At 38.3% G+C, this 24,034-nt stretch overlaps 1 protein-coding gene across 1 annotated transcript in view; it reads left to right on the top strand.

Moving 5' to 3' along the window:
* The window catches only part of LOC104271108 (phosphatidylinositol 3,4,5-trisphosphate-dependent Rac exchanger 2 protein-like), a gene marked incomplete at its 3' end in the record, with an annotated part of 91,348 nt that overhangs the window by 32,320 nt on the left and 34,994 nt on the right, over positions 1-24,034 (top strand). Inside the window, 5 exon segments of the mRNA XM_009865689.1 lie at positions 15,426-15,497; positions 15,572-15,694; positions 17,565-17,669; positions 20,287-20,388; positions 22,149-22,310. Coding sequence (XP_009863991.1) covers positions 15,426-15,497; positions 15,572-15,694; positions 17,565-17,669; positions 20,287-20,388; positions 22,149-22,310 — 564 coding nt within the window.

The following is a 24,034-nucleotide window of genomic DNA, read 5'->3' as shown; positions in this document are numbered from 1 at the left end:
TCAGATTTGGGAGAAGATCTGAAGCTGTTTCTGTCCTACAACATCTTTGGGACGAGGAATTATATGGGCTGGCTTAGTGTTTGGAGTACAGGCAGTGAGGCTCCAGTACTTGCCAGGTTTGGAGGACGTGAGTTGAAGGAACAGGAACGCGATATCAAAACACAACAAGCCAAATTATAGTCAGCAAACAGGATGATAAACTTCCTGGAAGCTTGTAGTTTACTGATGCAACACTGATAAGCAGGTTTGTGCATTTTTTGAGCTCTTATTGAAAAGAACAACAAATTCAACTACTGCATCACCATTTAGTTGCTGGAATTTATTTTCTGACAAGCGTAACTTTGTTTAGTTATATATTTTAGTCTTCCAGTTAGTTGCAGTCTGTAGCAAACTTGAAGTCAAGACTAGCACTTAGTTGCATAATTCAGTTAAACATTTTAAGGATGTGGGCTGCTGCTGCTATGCAACTTTGGCCATACTATTTTAGGATGGAAGGTGAAGGTCAAATCTCTTGGCAATGGTGGTTTTGTTTATCTATAGAGATAGCATCCATTCTGTAAATCATTGCACTGCAGTCTTCACAGTAGAAGAGGCTAGAAAAATATTTTGAAATGAAACTCCGTCTCTTCTTAAAATAAAAAAAAAAACTTTGGAAAGTTTCTAACTCTGTGGATTTGGCAATTCTCCTCTGTACTTACCCCAGTTTCTTTCACATGCCACTGGAAAAAATCAGAGTCTCGCAATTAGTAGCTTTTTAGCAGGCAATTTGGGGAAAGTAAGATTAAGCCTGAAAGATGAAGCAATCTGCTTTTCTTTTTGCTTCCTTCTAACAGGATTTCAGCCTGTTAGTGTGATGTCCACTTGTTTGTGTGTGTGAAGTATTAATTCTTCTTCCGGTGCTTCCTAATTTAAAGCAAGCCTGTCTTTCCCAAAGTATTGCTTTTTTTCCCCTTCATTTTTAGTATAACTGTGATTGCTGCAGATCTGGAATGATGTTGGTAGGGCAAAATGTTCTCTGGCCTTGCTGCCTCACTTGCCTCCCTGCCACTGGTCCTTCCTATGGGCAGGTTCTAGTGGAAGAAGGATGATGGTTTCTACCAGGATCACATATAGACCCAAAGACTGTCCCATTTCATGTTGGTGGCAGCTCTAATCTTAAACCTGCTCCCTAGCCATGATATTGAGCTTTTGAAGCTATTTTTGTTTGCATTTTCAAGCTATTTCTACCAATACGCACATGCAGTGACTTGGCTCAGATGGACTGATTGTCTCAGAAACAGCCGTACCCTGTTCTTTAAAAAGGGGAAATCAGGCTTTGTAGTGGAAGAGCAGCACCTTGTAGTCAAGAAATGAATTGGCCCAGCCACTGAGGCTGTGTGTGGCTCCCCATCTGTGAGTTCAATGCCTTCAGTTTGTCCAGGTATAGCAAACTATAGTGGTCTATTATGGATATGAGGGAAACTTGCGGAGGCGTCATTTCCTCACCCAGAGGAAGAGTGCAGGATCCAAAACTATTGAAGATGCTGGAAAACAATGCTTGATATTTATTTATGGTTTCTTGATTTCCTGATCTCACTAACACCATTGTTCCCTTGTGTTGTTCTTAGAAGTCTGGTATCTGTGGTTTTGAATGGTCTAGACATATTTTTTTTTCCTTTGGAGAATAGGAACTGAAAGTACATTGCTCACAGCAAATTCATGAATGAAATTAATAATAATAAATACAAGTTCCTTATCCTCATGTAACCTTATGTGGAAAGACTCAGGAAGACTTCAGTTTGTGTAATCAATGTGGGTGTCTTGGTAAGCAGTGGTATGTCCTGGTATGGGCAGTTTTCGATGCTGTCAAACTCTGGCTGAGTATTAGAAGATGGCAGTTGCCACCAACATGCTCTGCTTGTTCTTGTCTGCAGCTATGGTGCAGGTAGTTTGGTGAGGAAGGTGATTTGTATGATGCTGTGACAGCTGAATATTCTCCTTTTATAATTGAAGTAATGGTCTTACAAACTGTCCCCATGGACTGATTTGGAGTGGCAGTTTTCCTTGTACTATTTTTTGCAGATTTAATATCTAAAAAAATCCCCAATCCTCTCACCTTCAGCTGGAGGATGGTTTAAAGCTTTTGATTATAACCTAAAAGAATGAGCTTCTTATTTCAGGAAAAGGTGATGATAACCTCTCTCATCTTAAGGTCCCAGCATTCAAACAAAAATTTCATTTAAAAAGGCAATGAAAATTGTACTGTAATCACATTGTGTCTTCTGTTTCCTTATAAAAGTTAATGAAAGAAGCAAGAACAGCCATGCAATCTTTGTGTTCCTGAAGAACACATGCTTCACAGATGGTTCAGTGAAATTGTGCAATTACTCTGAGAACTCATAAAAGCCAGGGACAGGTCATAGACCTACACAAGACCAATAGAAAAAGGAGTCTGTGCTTGAACAGGGAAAAGAGAAGAGAAAGGACCAATGAGACTTCTCTGACTAGGGTGGGTGTGAGGTTCATAGAATCATAGAACAATTCAGGTTGGAAAAGACTCTTGGGATCATCGAGTCCAACCATTGACCCTACACTACAAGTTCACCCCTAAACCATATCACCCAACACCACATCTAAATGACACTTAAACACATCCAGGGATGGTGACTCAACCACGTCCCTAGGCAGTCTGTTCCAGTTTCTTCCAGTGTCTGACCACTCTTCCTGTGAAGAATTTCTTCCTAATGTCCAGCCTAAACTTGCCCTGTTGCAACTTGCAACCATTGCCCCTGGTTCTGTCCCTAATTACCTGTGAGAAGAGACCAGCACCAACCTCTCTACAGTGTCCTTTCAAGTAATTGTAGAGCATGATGAGATCCCCCCTCAGCCTCCTCTTTGTCAAACTGAACAGACCCAGCTCCCTCAATCGCTCCTCATAAGGTCTGTTCTCCAGGCCCTTCACCAGCTTTGTTGCCCTCCTCTGCACTCACTCCAACACCTCGATATCTCTCTATACTGAGGTGCCCAAAACTGAACACAATACTCAAGGTGCGGCCTCACCAGTGCTGAGTACAGAGGGACAATCACCTCCCTTCTTCTGCTGGTCACAAAATTTCTACTACAAGCCAGGATGCCGTTGGCCTTCTTGGCCACCTGGGCACACTGCTGGCTCATATTCAGTCGACTGTCAATTAGAATGCTGAGGTCCTTTTATGCCATCCAGCCTTCCAGCCACCCTTCCCCAAGCCTGTAGCGTTGCATGGGGATTGCAGTGACCAGAATGCAGGACCCTACACTTGGCTATTTCTCACCAGCATGCCGGGTCCATATTTCTTGAAATTATGAATTCATTTGAGAGTAAGATAATCAAGCTAATGTGGATAAATGCAGATAGCATGGGTTTATTCCTGAAGCTCCATTCTGGATGTGATTATGCTCCATTTATTTTTCTAAATTCATATCCTTAGTGATCAAGAAATGAAACCTCTTTAGAGGTAAAGTGAGATTAGCATGTAAATATCCTTTGATAAAATTGACGTTCAGCAAATGTTTAGAAGGTAGAATGCAGAAAAAATGTCAGAGAGTGAATTTTTTTATCATATGCTCTTTCTGATAGTTATCAAGCCAATGAAGGAAGAAAAAGTGAACTATTCTTTGCATTTGCACAGTTGAAGCTTCTCATGAATCAAATATAAGCCAGCAAAAATATTATTAATGATTGTATTTCCATGGAAATTGGCTCACAACCATGTAGGCAGATGAAAATTCATAAGACTGATTCATGGCAGGTAATAGGGGCATGTAATAATCTTTTGTTTGTATCAAGCTGTGTGTAAAATAAGATTATTTAAATTTGGGTGTGGTTGTATTTTTGATGGAATGGAGTTAAGACAACTAACATTGACATGTAATCTTCAGAAGCCAGTATTTTCCTCATTTACTGATGTTATTCTTTATTTTCTGTTTTGAAGTAAAAAAAATAGTTTTTCAAGCCATGTTGCAAGATTTGCATAGCTCTGATCATGCTTTTTTTCCATGAGTGACATGGAAATACTTCCCCAATACTTCAATATATTTATCCAGAAGTACGAGTTTAAAGTCACAAGTCATGTAAGTATACATGTGCCACTGCAGTGTTTATTCAATACTTTTTTAAAATAAAAAGTATTTTAATAAAAATACTTGTATATTTTCAAGGTGAATTTTAAGCCGATTTCTTGTCATCAGAATATCTTCAATGGAGAATCAGTCCTGGTTGTAGTTTAATCCTTTAATACTGTATTTAAGGTCCAGTTGACTGGGGTCCTGTCCTTTCACTGAATGTCCCCAATCCCCATGGGATCCTGAACAAGAATTGTTGGAGCTCTGGCCCTACAAATCTCAGAGCTGGGTTTATGACAGTATGCAGAAATTGTAAACCTCAGTTTACTGCTCCAGCCAGTTTGATTTCTCAGAGTAGGCTAGTTTAGTTTGTTCAACCAATCTGCTCTTAATCTTTTCCCAAGAAAAAGAAGTTTAAACATTCTAAGAAGAGAAGCAGAGTTTGTGGGCTTCTTACAACAAAGTTGCGTGTTTCTCTGTTGAAACATTTTTTGTCGGTCTTTTTTTTTATTTTTATTTTTTTTCCACTCCTAGACCTTCATGCTTTAAATAATTATCGTGGCTTTGGTCAGCCTTGCTTACCAGATGTGAGTGAATTCAGTGTTATATGTTGCCCTGGGAAGAGTTAATTGACTAGTTGACAAGAAGGTCCCATTACTGTTGAGAAAGCCTTTGATTTGGTTTCATTTGCAACACCTGAAAAATATGGTACAAGGTATAAGGTACAGATACTGCTGTTGGTAGCAGTTAATGCAGCTTGAGTTTTGTAGAGTGCCTATTTCCTGGTTTGGGATGGCGGGGCGCATTCATATCACCGTATTACATTTGATTTCAAATACTCAAGTGTGAAAACTACAAACTTTGAGTTTAAACATATTCAAGATTTAAAGTTTATTTTCTACAATTGGAATAGGGACTGTATTTATTTGATGATGATGTTTTGCACTACATGACAGTGGAGCAAGGCTAGGTATAATTTCTAATAACTAGTTGTTCTTCTACATCTAAGTAAGCATGTGTATTTCTATGTTTTCTTACAAACCCACTGCTGTCACTTAATACTATCTTCAAAAGTAGTCTGTCACTAAATTTATTGCTGGATAGAGAAATAAATTACAGATGAAAGTTTCTGACCTATTTACAAAGAGATCCTACTCTCCGAATACTCTTGTGAAGATCAGTTTTTCCAATGTAATTTTGAGAACTTCAAAGCCTTACAAAGGCGAGGAAAAACAAGAAGAAATTTAATACTGCAAACCTGTGTTATTTTACCAAGGCAGGCATATAGGACTTCTGCGTGCTTTATCTACCTGAAATTCAAAGATCTTGAGCATTTTTGTCAAAAATTAATGGCTCTACGTGTCTGCATAGAAAGAGAATTGCTGTTAAAGCAGCCCGCTCTCTGAATAGTTCTCCTGAAGTCTGAGATATATAAACTCGGATTTCAAATTAAGGATAAAATTTGTGGAGATGCTTCAGACGCTTTCTTCATGGGGTCTGTCATTAAAGTCCACTGTAATCACTATTCATATCTGCTTTGGCTGTTCTGGTACATGGTTTCTTTAAAACTATAATTGAATTGATTTATAGTTAATGCTGCACATCCAAGGCCGGTGGAAAGGTTGCAGGTTAGTGTTCTCTTGGGGCTTAGTGAAACTCTGGTTTACTGGACGCAAAATTATAAGTTGTTTCCCCTCTCCCCACATGATTTGCAGAACATGAAAGCACATGAGTGCAGCCAAGATAATTGAACATGTGAAAACTGCTCTAGTGAAATTATTTCAAACGAGTCTGGAAATGCAAATGTTAATATTTGTAAATAGTGACATCATTATATGCGTATGTTGTCATTGCTGGGCAGAGGTAATAAGCATGCTTGACATAACTGTGAAAGTGTGGATTCACTTCAGATTTTGTTGTATTAGGCTGTTGTATTATTAAGATTCAGAAACGTGGCACGTGACTGTTGTGTGAAATGAGCCTATTAACTTTGTGCCATTTTGATCATCCCAGTTTCTATTTAAATGACAAGTGATAGGACTTAGGGATATGGATCCTAGACATGGGAAGTTTCCTTATGTAGGCAAGCGTTCCGATTTCTACTGATTCGAAATGGGATATTTTTGCTTTTTTCCTGTGATTTGGGGGCAATTTTTACAAGTACTGTGTTCACTCTAACTTCCCTGTAGGCTTTGTGAAGAATTGAAATTGGGATAGAAATCTGCAGTTTCATACTCTCTCCCTTGCTTTGTGTTTTTCTTGGCATAAGTGTGTGAACACAAATGGCAGCCAGAATTAGCAGTGAATGTTTGAGAAGTACACTTTATTTATACAGCTCTGGCAATCAAAATGGTAGAACTCTCAAACATTCCAACTCCTAATTAGCATCTAACCATATTAAATATTAAATATTAAGTAAACTTACAGTTAAGGACTGTGCAATCCAATAATAGAAAAAATCCAAACCTTTTATGTGTTGAAAACTGTAAAAAGGGTTTGGTGGGTTTACATTGTGATCACCTGTAGTTTCAGGGTTTCTCAGTTTGTAGGTAAAACAGTTGATTGATAGTTTTTTATTAGCTACGTTAATCATTAAGGGCTTAATTAATTATCATTGTTGCTGAGTCATCTTTCCTTCCTTATTCAGGTGCAATAGAAATTAATTCTGATCATGGAGATGTGATGTGTTATTTCAGGTTTCTTTCTCATCACCATAAAGGTTATGTATCTCAATACTGGTGGATATTTTTGATTCAGAAAAGACTCAAATGTGTTTTCAAACATATTAGTGAACTTCGGAAAGATAAAGAAGGGAGATTAACAGACAATTATTTGTAATATTATCTCTCAAACTGAATCAGAAAATCTTAAAAATTCTTTCTTCAGTAGTGAGAAATGTATTTCTCATCTTGACCATTTTATGCTTTCTGAAATTCATGAGTTGCTAAAAGGAATATAATTTGATGTGTAGGTTTAACAAGTTGTCTCAGATATCTTCTGGAAATGTTGAATTATTTCAAATCTCCTACTAAAAAAAGTTGAGAAAAATAATAATTTTGGGAGTAAAGATTAAACGAAAATTCAAGATTTATTTATTTATTTATTAGAATAAGCAGACATGCCTGCATAAAAGAAGCACAAACTATATTGTGAAGTATAAAAGTTTCAAATACGTGATTTTTTTTTTTTTTATAATTATGATTGCAGTTTAATGAGAACAGACTGTTACTTCCAGATGTGCACTTGCTTTGAGATTTCCTAATTTCTTGTTTTGATATGCTGGTAATGGAAACAGCTGAATTCACTGAGATTTCCCAGGGAGAACCTCGTGTTCTGTAAATTCAGGAAACTGCTGACTTTTATGAGAGGTAAACTTTGTTTGTAGATGTCATTTCTTTTCCATTCCAACCTGAGTGATACAAGATCAGTTGTATGATTAGCAGGCTATTATTCACTTTGTAACATGCACCAACAGGACCATATGATCTACTGTGAGAGGGAATTCCACAGATGTGAATATTTTTTAATCCAGAATGTCTTTTTCTTCATTAGGAAATCTTCAAAACACAATAAAGTTTAATCTTGCACTTCTTCACAGGCATGCTGAAGCATTTTATTTATGGATATGGATGCCTCTTGGTTGATTGATTTATCTGTTGCAATCCCAACAATCTGTTCAGAAATTCAATGAGACAGAATTTTCCTCTTACCATTATGAAAACTCTCCGTTGGTGATGCTGAGGTTGATATCTAACCTGCTTACATTTTTAATGCAATATTTAATGGGAAAAAGGTCTAGTATAGCAGAAACCTATGCTGCATAAAATATTTGCCAAAAATAATAGACTGTGCCTTCTGCTCAGCTTGCAGATGAGTGTTTATCTGTTACGCCAGTGTATGGCCTTTCTCCAAAGTTGTAGTTAAGATGTACTCTAACAAGAAAATATTTAGATGATCTTCCAGCAGCTTTCTGTACATGGCTTCAGATTGCAGCAGCACTTGTGAGCCAGCCTCTGATTTGGTAATTGTCTTAGGCATGATTTTAACTGCGAGCATGCGAATAGCTCCATCATTATTTGTCAACCCAACTTGTATGGACCAGCAAGAGCATAGCTAGTCCTCAGAAAACCAGTTGCCCAAAATGAAGATACTGGATACGAGTGACATGATTTTTAACATCTGAGAAGAAAAGGGAACAGATGTCTTCTGATTTGGGCCAGGAAAAGGTCATACTAAATCTTTTTGAGAATGGCTTCAGTACAAGGAAGAGGGTGGAGACAACTGACTTCCCGCCTGGCTGAGGGGATGTGGACTTTGACTATAAATCTCTTGCTTTCATATGTTGTGGAGCTGAAAGGAAGGAAGGGATCAAAAGTGAAAGCACAGTCATACCTCAGGTGATTTTAGAGGTTGGGAGAGCAGTTTAGGGGGCACTTCCTCGTCAAAGGGAGAAACTGAGTTAGGAGTCTCAGTGGGCATGAAAGGATGAACAAGATGTACACTAAAATCTTGAAAAATATTGTCAGTGACGAGAAGAATGCAGAAAAGGTGATCAAGATACAGGACAAAGTGAGGAAATGTTTTCTTGCTCTTGGAAGATATTTTCTGATATAGAGAGAAACTTCAGCAGAATAAAAAAAATTTTACACATGATAAAGGAAGAGTTAAGGTTATTCTGGAATGAGGCAGCAAGTTCATCAGGTAAAAGAAGGTTATGAAGATCCACGTTTATTCAAGGGAATAATTTTTGTGTGTGTTCTTACTTCTGAGTTGATGTTTACTTTAAGGAAAGAAGCCAGGGATATTCTTTCAGACAGACTGATGCTCTGTTGGGTCAGGTGAACGGAGAAGAAAAGAGTTTGGTCAGTTGTGAAAGGAATGAACACTAGAATGGTAGGTTTTGCAGATGTGGTCCAGCTATTCTCATGTGCTTACAGGCAGCAGAATCTGAAGCCAGCTCTGAAAGTGCCTCTTGGTACAGTAGGGAGAAAGAATATATCTGACCCTGGCTGATGCCAAGGCGAACTGATTGAGCCAGTCCTTCAGGCAAGATGGGAGAAACAGGTGGTGCCTCAGCTGGTGAATTACTGGAGAGAGAAGAGTAGGCTTTTGTTCAGAAGCAGAAGCCAGCCTGAGCTGCTACCACCGCTGCTCCTGGCACAGGTTAGTGGGAAGAGGAGGGGAAGCACACAGTGTGTAACACAGCTGCTATTGCTGCTGGAACCTTCTCTGTTGGGTTATTATTTTTTATTTGTATTTTTTGGTGGCAAACTCAAGCAAAAGTGCTTCAACAAAACTGGCATAGTTCTTCTGGGACCTGGAATCAGACATGCAGTAATTACAGTACCCAAAACCTCACTCTGCTGTGCAGAGTAGTTACCTTGATGTCTGTGAGCTGAATTAGCCATGATAAGAAAATACATTTGGCTAGTCACCTATAATCTTGAGCAGCTTTCTTCCCATATATGAGTCTCTGTGTTCTCTCTAGGACCATTTGGAATATTTTGAAAAGAGCAAAATACTTCCACAATCCAGATGCCTGCAGATACACTAAAAATGTAAAAAGAAAACACAAAACCCACCAGTATTTCAGCTTTGTGCTTCTGTGTTTGTGGACATAAGCCTATTAACATAAACACTTGTAAAAGTTGTAACATATGAACATTTTCCTTGTTGTGGCTTTCTTCTAGTATTTTGTCTTTTGACAGCCTGAAAAATAAAATTTGCTGGCTTTTTTTCAGCAGGTTTCAAAATGTTAGATTGGATGCTTCAGCTGAACTGGTTTTCCTAAAGTGAAAGTATAGAGGAAATGACATTATTAAAAATACTTATGTTTTTGCAGTCTGCCTTGTTTTTGTTTGACAGTATTAAGGGTAGAAACAGTGTTAAAAGAAGTCTGAGGGGAAAAACATTTTCTTTAATTCTTTTTTTTCCAAATGAAAAATCGTTTCTAGGCTGACAAAAGCAGGATTGCTTTCAGAAAAGTAGTTACTTATACTTTATGATGTGGGTACTTTGACATAATTTCAGGACCTCATTTCTTATCTGTTGAGAAAGCAAAAAAATTTTTGTGCCCTGAGAATGTTCTGCAGGCAGACTTCTTTTGTCTCCCTGATTTCATTCCAGATGTCAGAGAAGACATTTGTGCTGTTGGCAGCTTCTTGTGCTATCTGTAGTGGCAGTGTTTATGTCTTGTTTTGTGTTGTTTTTTTCCCCCAACAACACACAGAGCAACTATGCAGAAAAAAAGACAACCCACCAAATAACCCAACAACGCTACTCTTATTTGGATAAGACCAGAAGGAAAATCCCCATCACAGGAACTCAGTGTGCATTCTCTGAAACAGGCTGCCTCACAGAAGGGCAGCAGAGCAACGGACAGGCAAACACTTTAGTGTTTATTTGGCGTGATGGACAGAATGTTTTCTAATTCTTTGAATTTGGATTTTCAGTCTCTATGTTTGGGTTTTCAGTTATGGTGTTTTGTGTAATGTGTTCCCAGGATTATCAAGCAAAGGGTAAAAGAATTGGAACAGGGACTAGTACAGGAAGTATGCAAAAACAAATACACAATCATGAAAAAATGATTTTGTTATCTTCATTGATATTATTAGCATGGAATCTTCTTCAAATGTTCTGTGATGGTAATTTTTCTCAAAGGTAGTGGTCAATTACCCTTCTCCTTAGCAGCATGGTATGAAGACCCTGAGTCATGGCCAAAAGGAAGAGCTTTTCGTATCCCCAGTAGGAACCGAGTGGAGTTAGAGAATCTTAGCTCTGAACTGTTTTCTTATATATTTTATGTATAGTTGCTTCCCTACTTCAGAAGGCTTGTTTTGGTCTGCAAGTTTGTCAGACTTCTAAAGATCTTCAGAATTCTAAAGATGTGCCTCCTCATGTTTAGAATTTCCTCAGCATTTGTGGGCATTTCTTCTCTTACTCCAAAGCAGCTATACACCGATCATTTACATGTTGTTTTGTGTTAATGAAGTTTCCAGAAGGGTGGTTGAAGAGATTTAGGTTTGTAATTTCAATTTCAAACTTTGCGGAGGCAGGGATTGTAGCAGCCTGGGCGACTCAAGGGTATTCCTAGAATGACAAAGTTTTCCACAGATAGTTCTAAAAACTGGAAGAAGAAACTAGATTATTTATTTTTAAAAATATAAATAACAAACATCTCTTTTATCTTTCCTCTTCATCTGATCTTTTAAATTTAGACTTCTCTTTATGGTACCCAGCCAACTTGCTCCCTGAAATGTTTCACAGAGATCTCTTTTTAACTCTGGACTGAGGAAATCAGCAAGAATCTGTCTGGCAGGGAGTGCCAGGGGCAGCAGATGTGTGGCAGGGCTGCAAGACTGAAGCCCTGAACTGTAGCAGTGCACTTAGAATGCTGGTAGCACAAGATGAACAATTGGAAAATTGTTATATTTAAAATGTGTGGCTTTGCTGTTGATTGAGAAAACTAAGACTTGAAGGTAAGTTAAGGGAAACTCGGGAATCCACTTGTAAAGCTTTGGGAAAGTTGAGGATCACTGTCTAGGTGATGAACATCCGGAATCCTTGGAGTGCATAGAGACGAGTTGTTCTCTGTGCTCGGTGTTGTGCTGAGAAACATTTATAATAATGTAGACGAATCCTGAAGTAACCTCAGCAAGACGTGCAGTATACTCCAGGAAACAAAGATGAGTCATGATGTACTGACATGTGTGCGTGTTAAATGAAATTGCGTTAAGTTTGAGCTGACTTTTCGCTTTGGTGGTTTAGGGGTTTTTTTTTGCATGAACATGAGAATCGTGTATGCTAATTAATGGTTACAGTTGTTTGCTGAGTCCATGAGCAGAGGCTATTTAGCAGAATGCTTAGAATTTGCAGTACTTTGCTCCTTGAGGACTTCAGTAGAGTCTGGGCTTTGAGCAGCAGACTTGAAGTAATGGTGTAATATTTAAAAGCCATTCAGTGCTGTTTCAGAGGACTTTCTGACTTTCTTGTGTGTCCTGTTCTTAGTGAATTGTAAATTGGATGAGATGTCCATTTTACTCTTTTTAACTATTATTCACCACCCCCCACCCCCCGCACAGTTAGTGTTTATTTATGATGTGTGTCTTCAAAAGCTTGTATGAACTTTCTTCTTTTAGCTCAGAAGCTGTCAATTCCTGAGTAGTTTCTAGGAATCCTTACATACTTTCTTTTCATGTCTGTCATTTGCATGTCCAAAGAAGGGAAATGAAGCTGGTAAAGGATCTAGAAACCAAGTTGTATGAGGAGTGGCTGAGGGAACAGGGGATGCTTAGCCTGGAGAAAAGGAGGCTGAGGGGGAGACCTTTTCGATCTCTACAACTACCTGAAAGGGGGTTACAGAGAGGCATGAGTCAGTCTCTTCTCCTGTGTAATAAAAGGAAATGGCCTCACATTGTATCAGAAGAGGTTTAGATTGGATATTAGGAAAAATTTCTTCACCTCAAGGCTTGTCAAGCATTGGAACAGGCTGCCCAGGGAAGGTGTTGAGTCACCATCCCTGGAGGTATTTAAAAAATATGTAGAGGTGACGCTTAGGCACATGGTTTAGTGGTGGACTTGGCAGCGTGAGGTTAATGTTTGTATTTGATTTTAAAAGTCTTTTCCAACCTAAATGAGTCTATGATTCTCTGTTAGGGTCCTCCCTGAAGCTGTGTCTACAAATGACCTGCTTTTTCTTTGTTTACTAACTTTTGAAGAACAGCTCTTGGTTGTATTCAGTTAATGTTCAGATAATTCTGGAGTCTTTTGAACAGTCATCTCTCTCTCAGACCTACTGTGTATTCATACAAGTTCAGAGACATTTATCTTCCTATAGTCATGGTGGTGGTTTAAGGTTATTTTACAGTGAACAAAAGCATTTACTTCTCCATCCTCCTGCTCATGACGGCTGTCCTCCCAAGCAAAGTCCCAGAGCAGGGTTGTTGTGTGTATGGGGTCAGGGGTATCTCTGCATACCAGAAGAGAGTTGGTAAGAGTGTTTGCATCATGAAAACTGGATTCTGTCATTGCTTTGCATTACTCACTCCACAGTGGGTGAAGTCCACGAAGGATGGGTCTTGGTGGTAGCTGGATAGGGGCTGACACCTCAATCCCTACCTGCACTCCCTGGAATTCTTCTAGAAAATGTGAGATTATTCCAGTTATTTTGTGTGGCTTCATAGTGCTCTCATTTAAGAGCCTTGGAAGACTCAAACTGTCATATCCATTGGTTTGTGGGACATGGTGTTATGATTTTCTCAGGAAGCAAATCTGCATTGATAGGGACAACAGGGGGCAAATCCTTAGGAAAAACTGGCATCATGACTATGCTACCCTTGCAGTATGACTACAACAACATAATACATGGGCTTGCACCAAGTTCCTGGAAGAGGCTGAAGTCATCCTAGGCCTCCCTACCTTAATTAGTGACTTGTGTCTGGCTGGATTCTGCGAGAGTTTGGATTTTCCTGCATTCAGTTTCTGATAACCTCTGCAGATGTGGGTTCTGGGACAGTGCTGCTTGGACAACTCGGTTTATTGCAGCTGATGTGTGCTCTTTTGACCTTGTGACTCTTGGTTAGTCTCTTAAATCATTCGAGAATACTTAATGCCCCAGCTTCCAGATCGTTCTCAGTTTTGCCTTCAGCCAACTGAACGTTCACCTCTCTGCACAGTTACAGGAAAAGAAGATCTTTTGGGATAACATGAGTGCGGATGAGCAGTATGTTTGGTCTATGGGGAAATAATGTGAACAGAGAGAGATTACAGATACTAAAAATAGACATGAGTTTCAGAGGTAGTTCCTGTGATTTATTTTTTTCCCCCCTCAATTCTTAATTTATTTAATACTGTTGACTGGTTTAGTGAAAACTTTCAAAAAATTAATTTAGAGTGAATGCCTGTTTAACTGTATAACTCAATGTGGGACTGATCCTATGATGTAGAGGTGATGCGCACAGCAAATTTGCCATGACCCCTGTGGATATATTGTGGCAATGGAAGCTATGAAAGGCTGTCACCCACCAACATAACTGCTGCAAATGAATCAACGGCATGTTTTGCCACCAGTAAGACATTAGAAAGAAAGCAAAAATAGCAAGGAAAAAAAGGATTTTAAAGAAGTAGAAAATCTATGTCACTGTGGAGAGTGATATGAAACATGCAATGTACTGGCAATTTTACAAACTTAATTCTCTTGATGTCCTGCATAACTAGATTTGTCTTTCCAGTAATAAAAATGTGTAATGCCAGTTACATAGCCCTCTTCAGCAGAGAAAGGATCACTGCTTGGGTATAAAAATGTTTAAGTCCCAGCAAAGAGGAAAAAAAAGGGATGCTGTGACTGCTGTCCTTCCACACAGGGGTTATTTATTGCCTCTTTTATGGAATTTTCACCACACCAGAATTTAGATGAGTTCATGTACAGTGTACAATGCACAGTGACTTGGAGCTAAATGGTTATGAAAGACATGACATTTGTTCACTTGTGGTGCCAGTTTTTAATGACTGTAGAATATGCATGTCTGTATGAAGTATTATCAGTAAGATTTTGGTTTACAGCATGTAGATATTTTCAGAACGTACTCAAGTCTCTGTAATGGAGGGAATTAATAAAAATTAATTATATCCTTTGTACCTGAAATGTGTTTTATATCTTTTGGAAGGGCTTACAGTACATCTTTTCTTGTTATTTCCAGTTCTTGAATATGAAATGTAAGAAAACTCTCTCTTTTGGCATTTCATTAGTGGTATTACTAACTTCTCATTTGATCCCCAAGGATGAGGTTCTGGGGAGGGAAGAATGAACATTTTCAGTAAGCAAAACCAGGTGCAGCTGACTGTTGTTTAAGCCAATTTACTTTACAATAGGTTCAATTATTAATACATTAGAAATCCTACTTGTGTTTACTATTACATTTCATAATAGTATCTCCTGACTAGTTTTAATTTAGAAATTAGTGGCTTATTTCAATAGATTTTTGTAGTTAATTTATAAAGTGCTGGGGTGAGATTTTGAAAATGATTGCTTTTGCTCTTGCTTGGTTGTAATATGCATGCAAGGTGAAAGTGGTGCTTCAGAGAATATTCAGTTTTTCAGCTTCATTAATATTTCACTGTTTAACTCCTTTTGACGCTACATAGATAGGGTTTTATATCATGTTAAGTTAACAGGACTACTAAATACTTTATAAATAAAACACTTGTTTTAGATTCCAAATAATATTCTGATGCGACTCTATATCCAAAGCATAAGAAAATTGGGAAACAAGTTGTAAGTGTAAAATGCCAAAGATGTTCAAGTCTTTCTGAAATAACTTTTTCCTTATTTGTCTTGTTTCATGCAGGCTTTTCTTCACCGAATGATCCAATGTGCTACAGCCAAAGTGGATAAAAATGTCACAGAAGAAACAGTTAAGGTTAGTCTCCTAATTGTGTATTTCTTCTGTTTTGCATCTGATGTTTTATTTACCTATGTGTTTTTCTTTTGCAGATGTTGTTTTCAAATATTGAAGATATTCTTGCTGTTCACAAAAACTTTCTGTCCCTTGTGGAGGACTGCTTACAGCCAGAACCTAATGCGCAGCATGAAGTTGGAACCTGCTTTCTTCATTATGTATGCTATCTTTTACAGCCTTATTTTACTTTTTTCCTTTATTAATTACTGTCATGACCATGAGTGTACATAATCACGAGGACAAAATATTACTTGATTGCCGAATGTAGAGGTTTTGGTTGCTGTCATATGCAAAAAAAAAAAAAAGAGAAAATGAAAAAAGAGTGGGGAGCATAATAAGGAAAGAATATATCCAAAGGGCAAACTTTTGTTATTTCATCCCTTTTATATTCACTAAATTAGCCCAGGCTGACAAACTGAACCCTGAAGTGTGGGCAAGGCTGCTTCCTACACCTGAGATAGAGGTACAAGTTACGTGAAACAGCAAAATTAGTAATATGCTTTATTTTTATTCTCCTTTGATGCTAGGCAAAAATGTGAACATTTAACAAAAAATTGCATATGTTGGGTTAAATATCGTCATGGTTCTGGACTATGAACTTTCTCAGAACTGCGGTGCCTCCCCAAGTATGTTTGTATGTCCTGTAGTAATTGTTTTCTAGGAATATTATTTTTCCTATTGGAGCAAAACAAGGATGTCAATGTTACAGAGCTCTGCAAATTCAGGACAAGGTATTTCGCCTCATGTTGTAGGCCTAACAAATAGTCTGAGTTTCATTGTTAGCTCTGTTTAGAGTCCCATTTGTTTGCAAAGTCTTTGTTCATTGGGGGACGAAAAAGGTATTAATTGTTCCTGGAACTTTACAGAAGTTGACAAACAGTAGTCTTTGACTCTGCAGAAGTATGGATCACATTTGCAAACAAATGTTTTCAGACTAAGTAGATAATGTTGTCACCAAATAAGCCACTTGTACATTTTCTTTCTATCTTTTTTATCCTGTGTTTTTGTGATAATCCAGCCTCTAAAATTTTTCAGCAAAACCTTATGAAGTTCAACAAAGACAAATGTAAGGTCTTGCACCTGGAAATACATAATTCAGGAGGGCAGCACAGGCTGGGGTCTATCTGTCTGGAGAGCTGGGATCTACCTGGCTGGGGAGCAGCAATGTGGAAAGGGACCTGGGAGTCCTGCTGGACAACAAGCACAGTATGAGCAAAGAGTGTGCTGCTGCTGCTGCGATGGCAAAGAAAGCCAACAGGAGGCTGGGCTACATCAACAAGGGCATCAACGGCAGAGATGAAGATGTCATTATCCCACTCTACTCAGCACTTCTCAGACCCCACTTGGAATATTATGTTCAGTTTTGGTCCCCTGTAACCAAGAAGATGAGGTTAGGCTGGAGAGCAAAAAGGGCACAAAGATAAACACAGGACTGGGAACCCTGCCACATGAGGAAACTAGTTTTGCTCAGCCTTGAGAAAAGAAGGCTTAGGGGACATCTTATCAACATATTCTGATATTTAAGGGGTGGCTACAAAGAAGATGGTGACACCCTTTTTATAAGGAGTCACATGGAAAAGACAAGGGGTAATAGGTACAGGTTACTCCTAGGGAGATTCTGACTCAACATAAGGAAAATATTTCACAATGAGAACAATTGGCCATTGGAATAATCTCCCCAGGGAACTGTTGGATTCATCAACATTGGATCATTTTAGGATTTGGCTGGACAGGGTGCTGGGCCATCTTTTCTAGACTGTGCTTTTGCCAAGAAAGATTGGACCAGATGATCCCTTCCAACCTAGTATTTTATGATTCTATGTTTGAAATGTTCAAGTCATGCTTCCAGAATGGTCATAATTTTAATTTGAGGTTGGACTTCAAGTAATGAATGTAGGAGGAAGAGCTGACCTTCCAAAATTAAGACTATATTAGCTATTCAGCTTTGAAAAGTGTTCATTCTGTTTCATTAATTAAAAAAAAATCAAAATGGCAAATGTAGAACAACATATTTCTTTGTTTCTGCAGAAAGAGAAATTCCGTATCTATGATGAATACTGCAGTAACCACGAGAAGGCACAGAAGGTTCTGCTTGACCTTAACAAAATAAGAACAGTGCGGACGTTTCTTTTGGTAAATAAACTTTGGACTGGTGTTCTAACTTAATATTTTTTGACTGGACAGTGAATTGTTAGCACTGTCACCTCCACCATGTAACAACTGCAAGCACACCTGCAAGCATTTAGCAGGCAATTTCAAGTGGGGGTGGTGTTTCCAGAGGAAGGGGTTGCCTACATTGTATTTTGATTGCTGCTCTTTGACCCCTGAGTAGTAGAGCATTAGGCGGTGTGCCTTGAACTTGCTGGCCAAGAGATGAGGATACAAATCCAGCTGTGTCTGTAGAAAGGAAGAAGACTAGGAAAAGATTATGTGAAGGGGAGATAGGGGAAAAAATATAGAAAAGAAGCTGAAGGACTTGCCAGAACTTCTGAAGAGAAGGTACATGTTCTGGTACTGTAGCCACCGCTGTGCCAAGAAGAGAAAAATGTTTTGTTATGGATCATAGAGTAGCCATCCTGATCTTAGATGCTGGCTTAATCTGATGTCAAAGAAACCGCTACACAGTTAGTCTTTCACTTTAAGACAAATGAGGAGGGGTTTTAAAATATTAAGTATGATAGTCCTCATAGTTTTCCCATAGCAAAACCAGTTTTCATGTAAGTACTAAGTTTCCTGATAGTTGACATTAGTTGTTGAAAGAAAGATTCAGTGTGGAATGATTTGTGTTTTCGTTCTTTGTTAACAAAATCAACTTTGAAATATGGGTCCTACTGTATTGGAACTTAAATACTTGAGAATGCCCATGGATATGATATCAAATTTTGGAGTGATCAGATCTGATTATTGTGTTTTGGGACTGGAGAGCAAATGACCCTATCAGCATCACAGAGTTTAAAAAAAAAAAAGAAGTAAAAAATTATGTTGATGCTGGCAATATAATTATTTAAATTTATTAAACATTTTTATCATGCAGAAGGCTTTCACTACTGCTGTTGGCAGAATTCTTGGTGAAGTTGCACTATTGCAGCTCACTAATTTTTTGAAAGATACTGGATCTGGCTTCCTTCCTAGCTGAATTTACTTGCAGCCAGATTAATGAGTAGTGTGGGAATTTCCTTATTGTAGGGGGTACTGGGTAACATGAATGTCATCTGTCTTTTTGCTAAGAATCTCTTATTTGGCAGTGTCCCATTCATAGTCAAAAACAGCTTCAAAGTTTTCCTGTTTTCCCTCAGTGGTTGACAGAGTATCCTTTACCTTGCCTCAGACTGAAGAGCTTCACACACGATTCTTGTATTTGGAGCAGCATGGCCAAAGCCAAGAAGAAGGGGTGGATGCTGACTACGGATAAAAAAGCAAAATACACCGGAGAAAGATTGCAAAGAGCTTGTTTTGTGAGAAAGGAAACCAAGTGTGCAGTTGTGGCAGTTTGTGATGTGTCAGTGTCATGTACTCCTGTGTGCATGCACAGGGCTTTCACATCTGCTTTGGGTTCCTCACAGATTCTACATGTCTGTAGCATAAGTGGCAGCAGTCTAACCTAGACAACAGGAGGTCTGACTGTGCAATTTGAAAGAGGAATTGAAGCCTTCTTGCCAGGAAGAACAGTTCAGGTCATTGGAGATGTCATTATCTGCAAATGATCAGGAGCTGAATCCAGACTTCCCAGCTTTTAAGTGTGGAGACATTATATAAACCTATAATCTACATTGCTGTTACCTTGCTTGGTCTTTATCATTAAAGCCTTTTGTTGGCAAGTTAAGTGAGATCCTTTAGGATAAAGGTTCCTTTAGGATAAGAGAGAAGCTGGTTAACCGTGAGTACAAAGCAGAGACTTAAGCATGGGCATAGCGATCCCTGTAGCAGCACTTGGTTATGAGTTACTTGTGTTGTGGGGTGCGTACTGAGCAGAGTGGCCACCGGGTTGTGTAGCCTCTGTTCCATCAACAATGTGTCTGCATCCAGATTTGTGGCCTGTGTCAACATACCATCTGGCTCTGTTAAACTACTCTGGTTTAGTGTTCTCAGTTTAGACATCTTGCGCTTTGAAGCTGTAGATTATCTCATGCCATTGCATCGGAATTCCTTCTGATCTCTCCATAAAATAATTTTCATCATTACTTTAGGTCTTTAGGTCTTTAAGCTTTAATTCCAGATATTTCAAACATTTGCTGGGATGTCCCTTGCACACTTTATTTCAAATAGCCCTTATTCTTTTTTCTTCTTTTTCTCTCTCTCTCAATTGCTTTTTAGTTCATACTTCCACTTGATATTTTATGCATTCTCTGCTTCCGTAATTGGATGTCTTGTAAAACCTACGTGTTCTTTAGCCCACAACTAAAGAGTGTAAACAGAACATGTTTTTGGGAGTACGTATTAGGATGGCCGTGTTCAAACATTGCAGATCATCTTTGATTCTACTTAATATGGTGAACATACCTTTTGGAAGCAACAGCATGTGTAGTGGAAGATCCCTGCATAGTACCATTGTGGTTTCCTTGTCATGTATGATAGTCAATGTGCATGACTGTGCACGTGTTCAAGCCTGTTCTTTTGACAGTCTTGCAATGTATATATAGAATTTATATATCTAGATTGGCCAATATTGATGTGTATATATGCTCTTGTCTTTATTTCTATTAGTTCTCTTGGGACTTTTTAATATTTTGTGAAACTGTTTGCACTCTAGAATTGCATGCTCCTTGGAGGACGCAAGAACACAGATGTACCATTGGAGGGATATCTAGTAACGCCGATACAGAGAATATGCAAGTATCCCCTTCTTTTGAAGGTACTTAATGAGATTTTTTTTTTTAGGACTTTATACTTTCTGCATAAAACTGGTTGCTAAGCATGTTTCTGAACTGCAGGAACAATCTCTCTATGCAGTGAATAATCTCTTTATTAGATATTGGACCCAGACTTGCTCTCATTAAAGCTGGTGGCAAGTCTTCTGACAGCAGTATTAAAAGAACTGAGGAGTTTGGCTGGGTCAAGGTGATTAGTTCCCTTCTACATCTAGTCCTAAGGTTGTCTCTGCATTGGTGAACGGAAGTGAGCCATTTAAGGGAGTTTAATGAGACTGATTTCAGCTGCGTTTGATGATGCCCTTGCTTAAAATTCTTGTTAGTGACATGCTTTGATGATTCTAATTTACCAGCAGCAAATGGTAAATAAAAAATATTTATGAAAATGATTTGTAAGAAAAGCTGTGGAGTAACAGAGGCTATAGGTGGTTCTATGTACATTTATATTTATTCTTACTGTTAGAACTTAAAACTTTATGGAAAATGTTAAATGTAGTGATAAGCATTAGATATTCAAATCTCTGAGTTACTGAAATTTTTCGAAGTTAGGAAATAAAATAATACAATCATCAGGAAAGTAAATATTAAAAAAAAATTTACTCTAACAAATTAAGATCTAATAATGTTTATTATTTCAAACTACGAGACAAAAGATAAAGCAGATTCTGCTCTAGAAGTTACTTGAAGCCTGATTGTTGGACAGTATTTTTCACAATGCATATGTGAGTTTAGATCTGAAATGTTGCTAATTATGAGGCATGTGCATTTCATTGCACTGACATAAAAACCTAAAAGTAAACATATTAAAATAAAGGTTTTTAAAACAAGTGAAAGAATATAATAACTGCAATGAGATTTGAGTCATCCCAGATATCTGTGGTTTTTACAGTTCCATTGGCCTATTTTAAAATATTTTTATATTCTATATTTTGAATGAAGAATGTCTACAGACAGAACAGGGGAAAATGACTAATGAATTACTCTGGGGAGCAATGAAATGAATATATTTATGTAAAATAAATTTAAATACATGGTGTGGTGGCAACAGGGCTACGGTTCCAGAGGAAGGTACCCTTGTTTGCATGGAGGGCTGTCCGTAGTAAGTCCAGCTGTAAGTGGGTAGTTGGTAGTTTGAGATGGGAAATCTTAAATGAGCACTGGCAGCTCCACTTCTGTTTTTCAGTATGGCTGCCATTAGCAGTAACAGTCTGAAATCAGTGAGTCACCTGAGCTATTTATTGTTTGATGCTCTGGGGTATTGCAGTAGGTTGAACAATAGTGTGGATCTACAGGAACACATTTTTTGCCCTGAGTTACAGGAAAGGCAATGTTAATTTTTGACATGAGTAAACTAACATTTGTAAGCAAAATTGTCATCCTTGCTGTCTAAAAGTTCCATCCTGTAAAACATAAGGAAAAAACAAACAAAAAAACTCAAACAAAATACCCCTAAATGAAGCTCAACGTGAAGAAATATTGTTGAGGGGAGAAAGTAGCTGAAATGCAAACTTCTTCCTAAGTAGTGATTATTGTTGTTGTTAATGATCTTTTTTTTTTTTTCCTTAGCTTCAGTGTCCTACTAGGATACAATGCTGGAGGGTTTATTACAGTTCCACCCAGTAAAAGAAAAGTCTGCCTTCATTTTGATTTTGTATCCTGGTCAATCTAAGCCTCCTGTAATGTACATTTAGAGATCAAAGAAAAGTTTCTTTTTTTTTAATTATTATTTTTAATGTCTAAATAGGAGCTACTGAAGCGGACTCCAAGGAAGCATAGCGACTATGCAGCATTGATGGAAGCCCTCCAGGCCATGAAAGCTGTCTGTTCCAACATAAACGAGGCCAAGAGACAAATGGAAAAATTAGAGTTTTTGGAAGAATGGCAGTCTCATGTTGAAGGATGGGAGGTAATGTCATAAGATTTGTTGCTTTGTATATTGAGGAGGGAGTAACAGTTTTCAACATGCATGTATTGCACTGTTTCTGTGATCCTGAGGTACTGTCAGCTCCTCAGTTCTGTGAAATCACAGCTTTTATTTGGGATCTACTCTGCAAATTAAGTGCTGTCCATGACTGAGCACTGCTGTATAAAATAGCAGACTTCCAGGCAGGACGACAGACATTTAGCATTTAACTTAGAATATTGATAATTTGCATCACACATCTAAAAATCCCAATTTAACTGCTGTTCTGGTTTTACTGCTGTCAGTGCCTGCTTAGCAGCATTTTGTCTGGTTGAAAAAAAATATGATTATTTATTATTGTTTAAGCACTAAGTCCGTAAGTTCTTGTCACATTGTAGGTACACCCTTGCTATTGGCTAAGCTAAACTAACGTAAATGTGTTCAACAGAATATGTGTTAGATTTGTTTTTTTTTTCTTTTGTTTTATAGTTTGCAAATGGAAGAGCTTTAATGCTTTTACTTTTGTGAAAAAAACCTGGTTCTGTTTCTGAGTTCATTTTCATTAGTAACCAGAAGAGCTTCCTGTTCAAGAAGATCAAGTAGTTGTGACACCAGAATCATGGAATCATAGAATGGCCTAGGCTGGAAGGGACCTTAGAGATCATCTAATCCAACCTCCCTGTCATGGGCAGGGATGCCCCTCAACTAGATCAGGCTACTCAAGGCTCTGTCCAGCCTGGCCTTGAACACCTCCAGGGAGATCTTTCTTTTGCATTATTTTGAACACTATAATTAGTTTATACAGAAAAACAGATGTAGATATTAGTATATCTTTAAATTACCTTAGGTGTTATGTATTGAAATGTTTGAGGTGCCCACACTGAAGTGGGAGTGAAACACAAGTGAAATTCCAGTAAAAGAGATATAAAGAAAGCAATATAAACTTTTTATTTTTTTTGACTAGAAGTCAGTTTTGAATATAATTCACGAGGTTTTTTTTTTCAGATACAAATTACAACATGAAGTAATTATTCACTTTTTTTAATACTTTGCTTGAATATGCTACTTCTCTTCCTAAGAGAGCTGCTTCAGAACTAGAGGAAGAGATTGTATCCCTTTAAGCCTTGTATAAAGCTTGCTGGCTGGGAAAGATAGCAAGAAAAAAATATTCTTTGCGCATTATTATTATTAGATGGATAGGCTGGGAAAGGGCCTTTATGCAGTGCAGAGAAAAGAAAGGATTGGGGACACTGATGGTGCAGTCAATCAGAGAAGGCTTTGAGATAGACCTACCTGAACTTCGGCTGACAGAGTACCTCAAGAACTCTGACTACTACGAATTAGAATATTGACTAGAAGAGTCAACTTCTAAGTAGGCATTAATAGTAACAGATAAAACAGCAGAGACAAAAAGTAGTTGCTGCACAGCTCCCGGTTAGCTCTATGGTTTGAGCGCGGTGCTGGCAACAAGGACCAACACCGAGGTCGCGGGTTCGATTCCCGCTCGGTCCCCATGTGTTGCCAGGTCTAGTCGAGAGGTGGTGTCCCTGCTCAAAACAGGGAGGTTGGACTAGATGATCCCTAAGGTCCCTTCCAGCCTATACCATTGTATGACTGTATGATTCTGTTCCCTCCTTTCATCTCCTGCTTACCACACCTGCTGTTCGGTGAACTTGCTGTGCCTGAGGACATGCTCTGCTTCCGCAGCAGTGGATTCAGTCTCTCTT

Source organism: Apaloderma vittatum, unplaced genomic scaffold, assembly GCF_000703405.1.
Source record: "Apaloderma vittatum isolate BGI_N311 unplaced genomic scaffold, ASM70340v1 scaffold1303, whole genome shotgun sequence".
NCBI lineage: Eukaryota > Metazoa > Chordata > Aves > Trogoniformes > Trogonidae > Apaloderma > Apaloderma vittatum.
The sequence above is the reverse complement of the archived record's forward strand: the minus strand, read 5'-3'. Positions and strand labels throughout refer to the sequence as shown.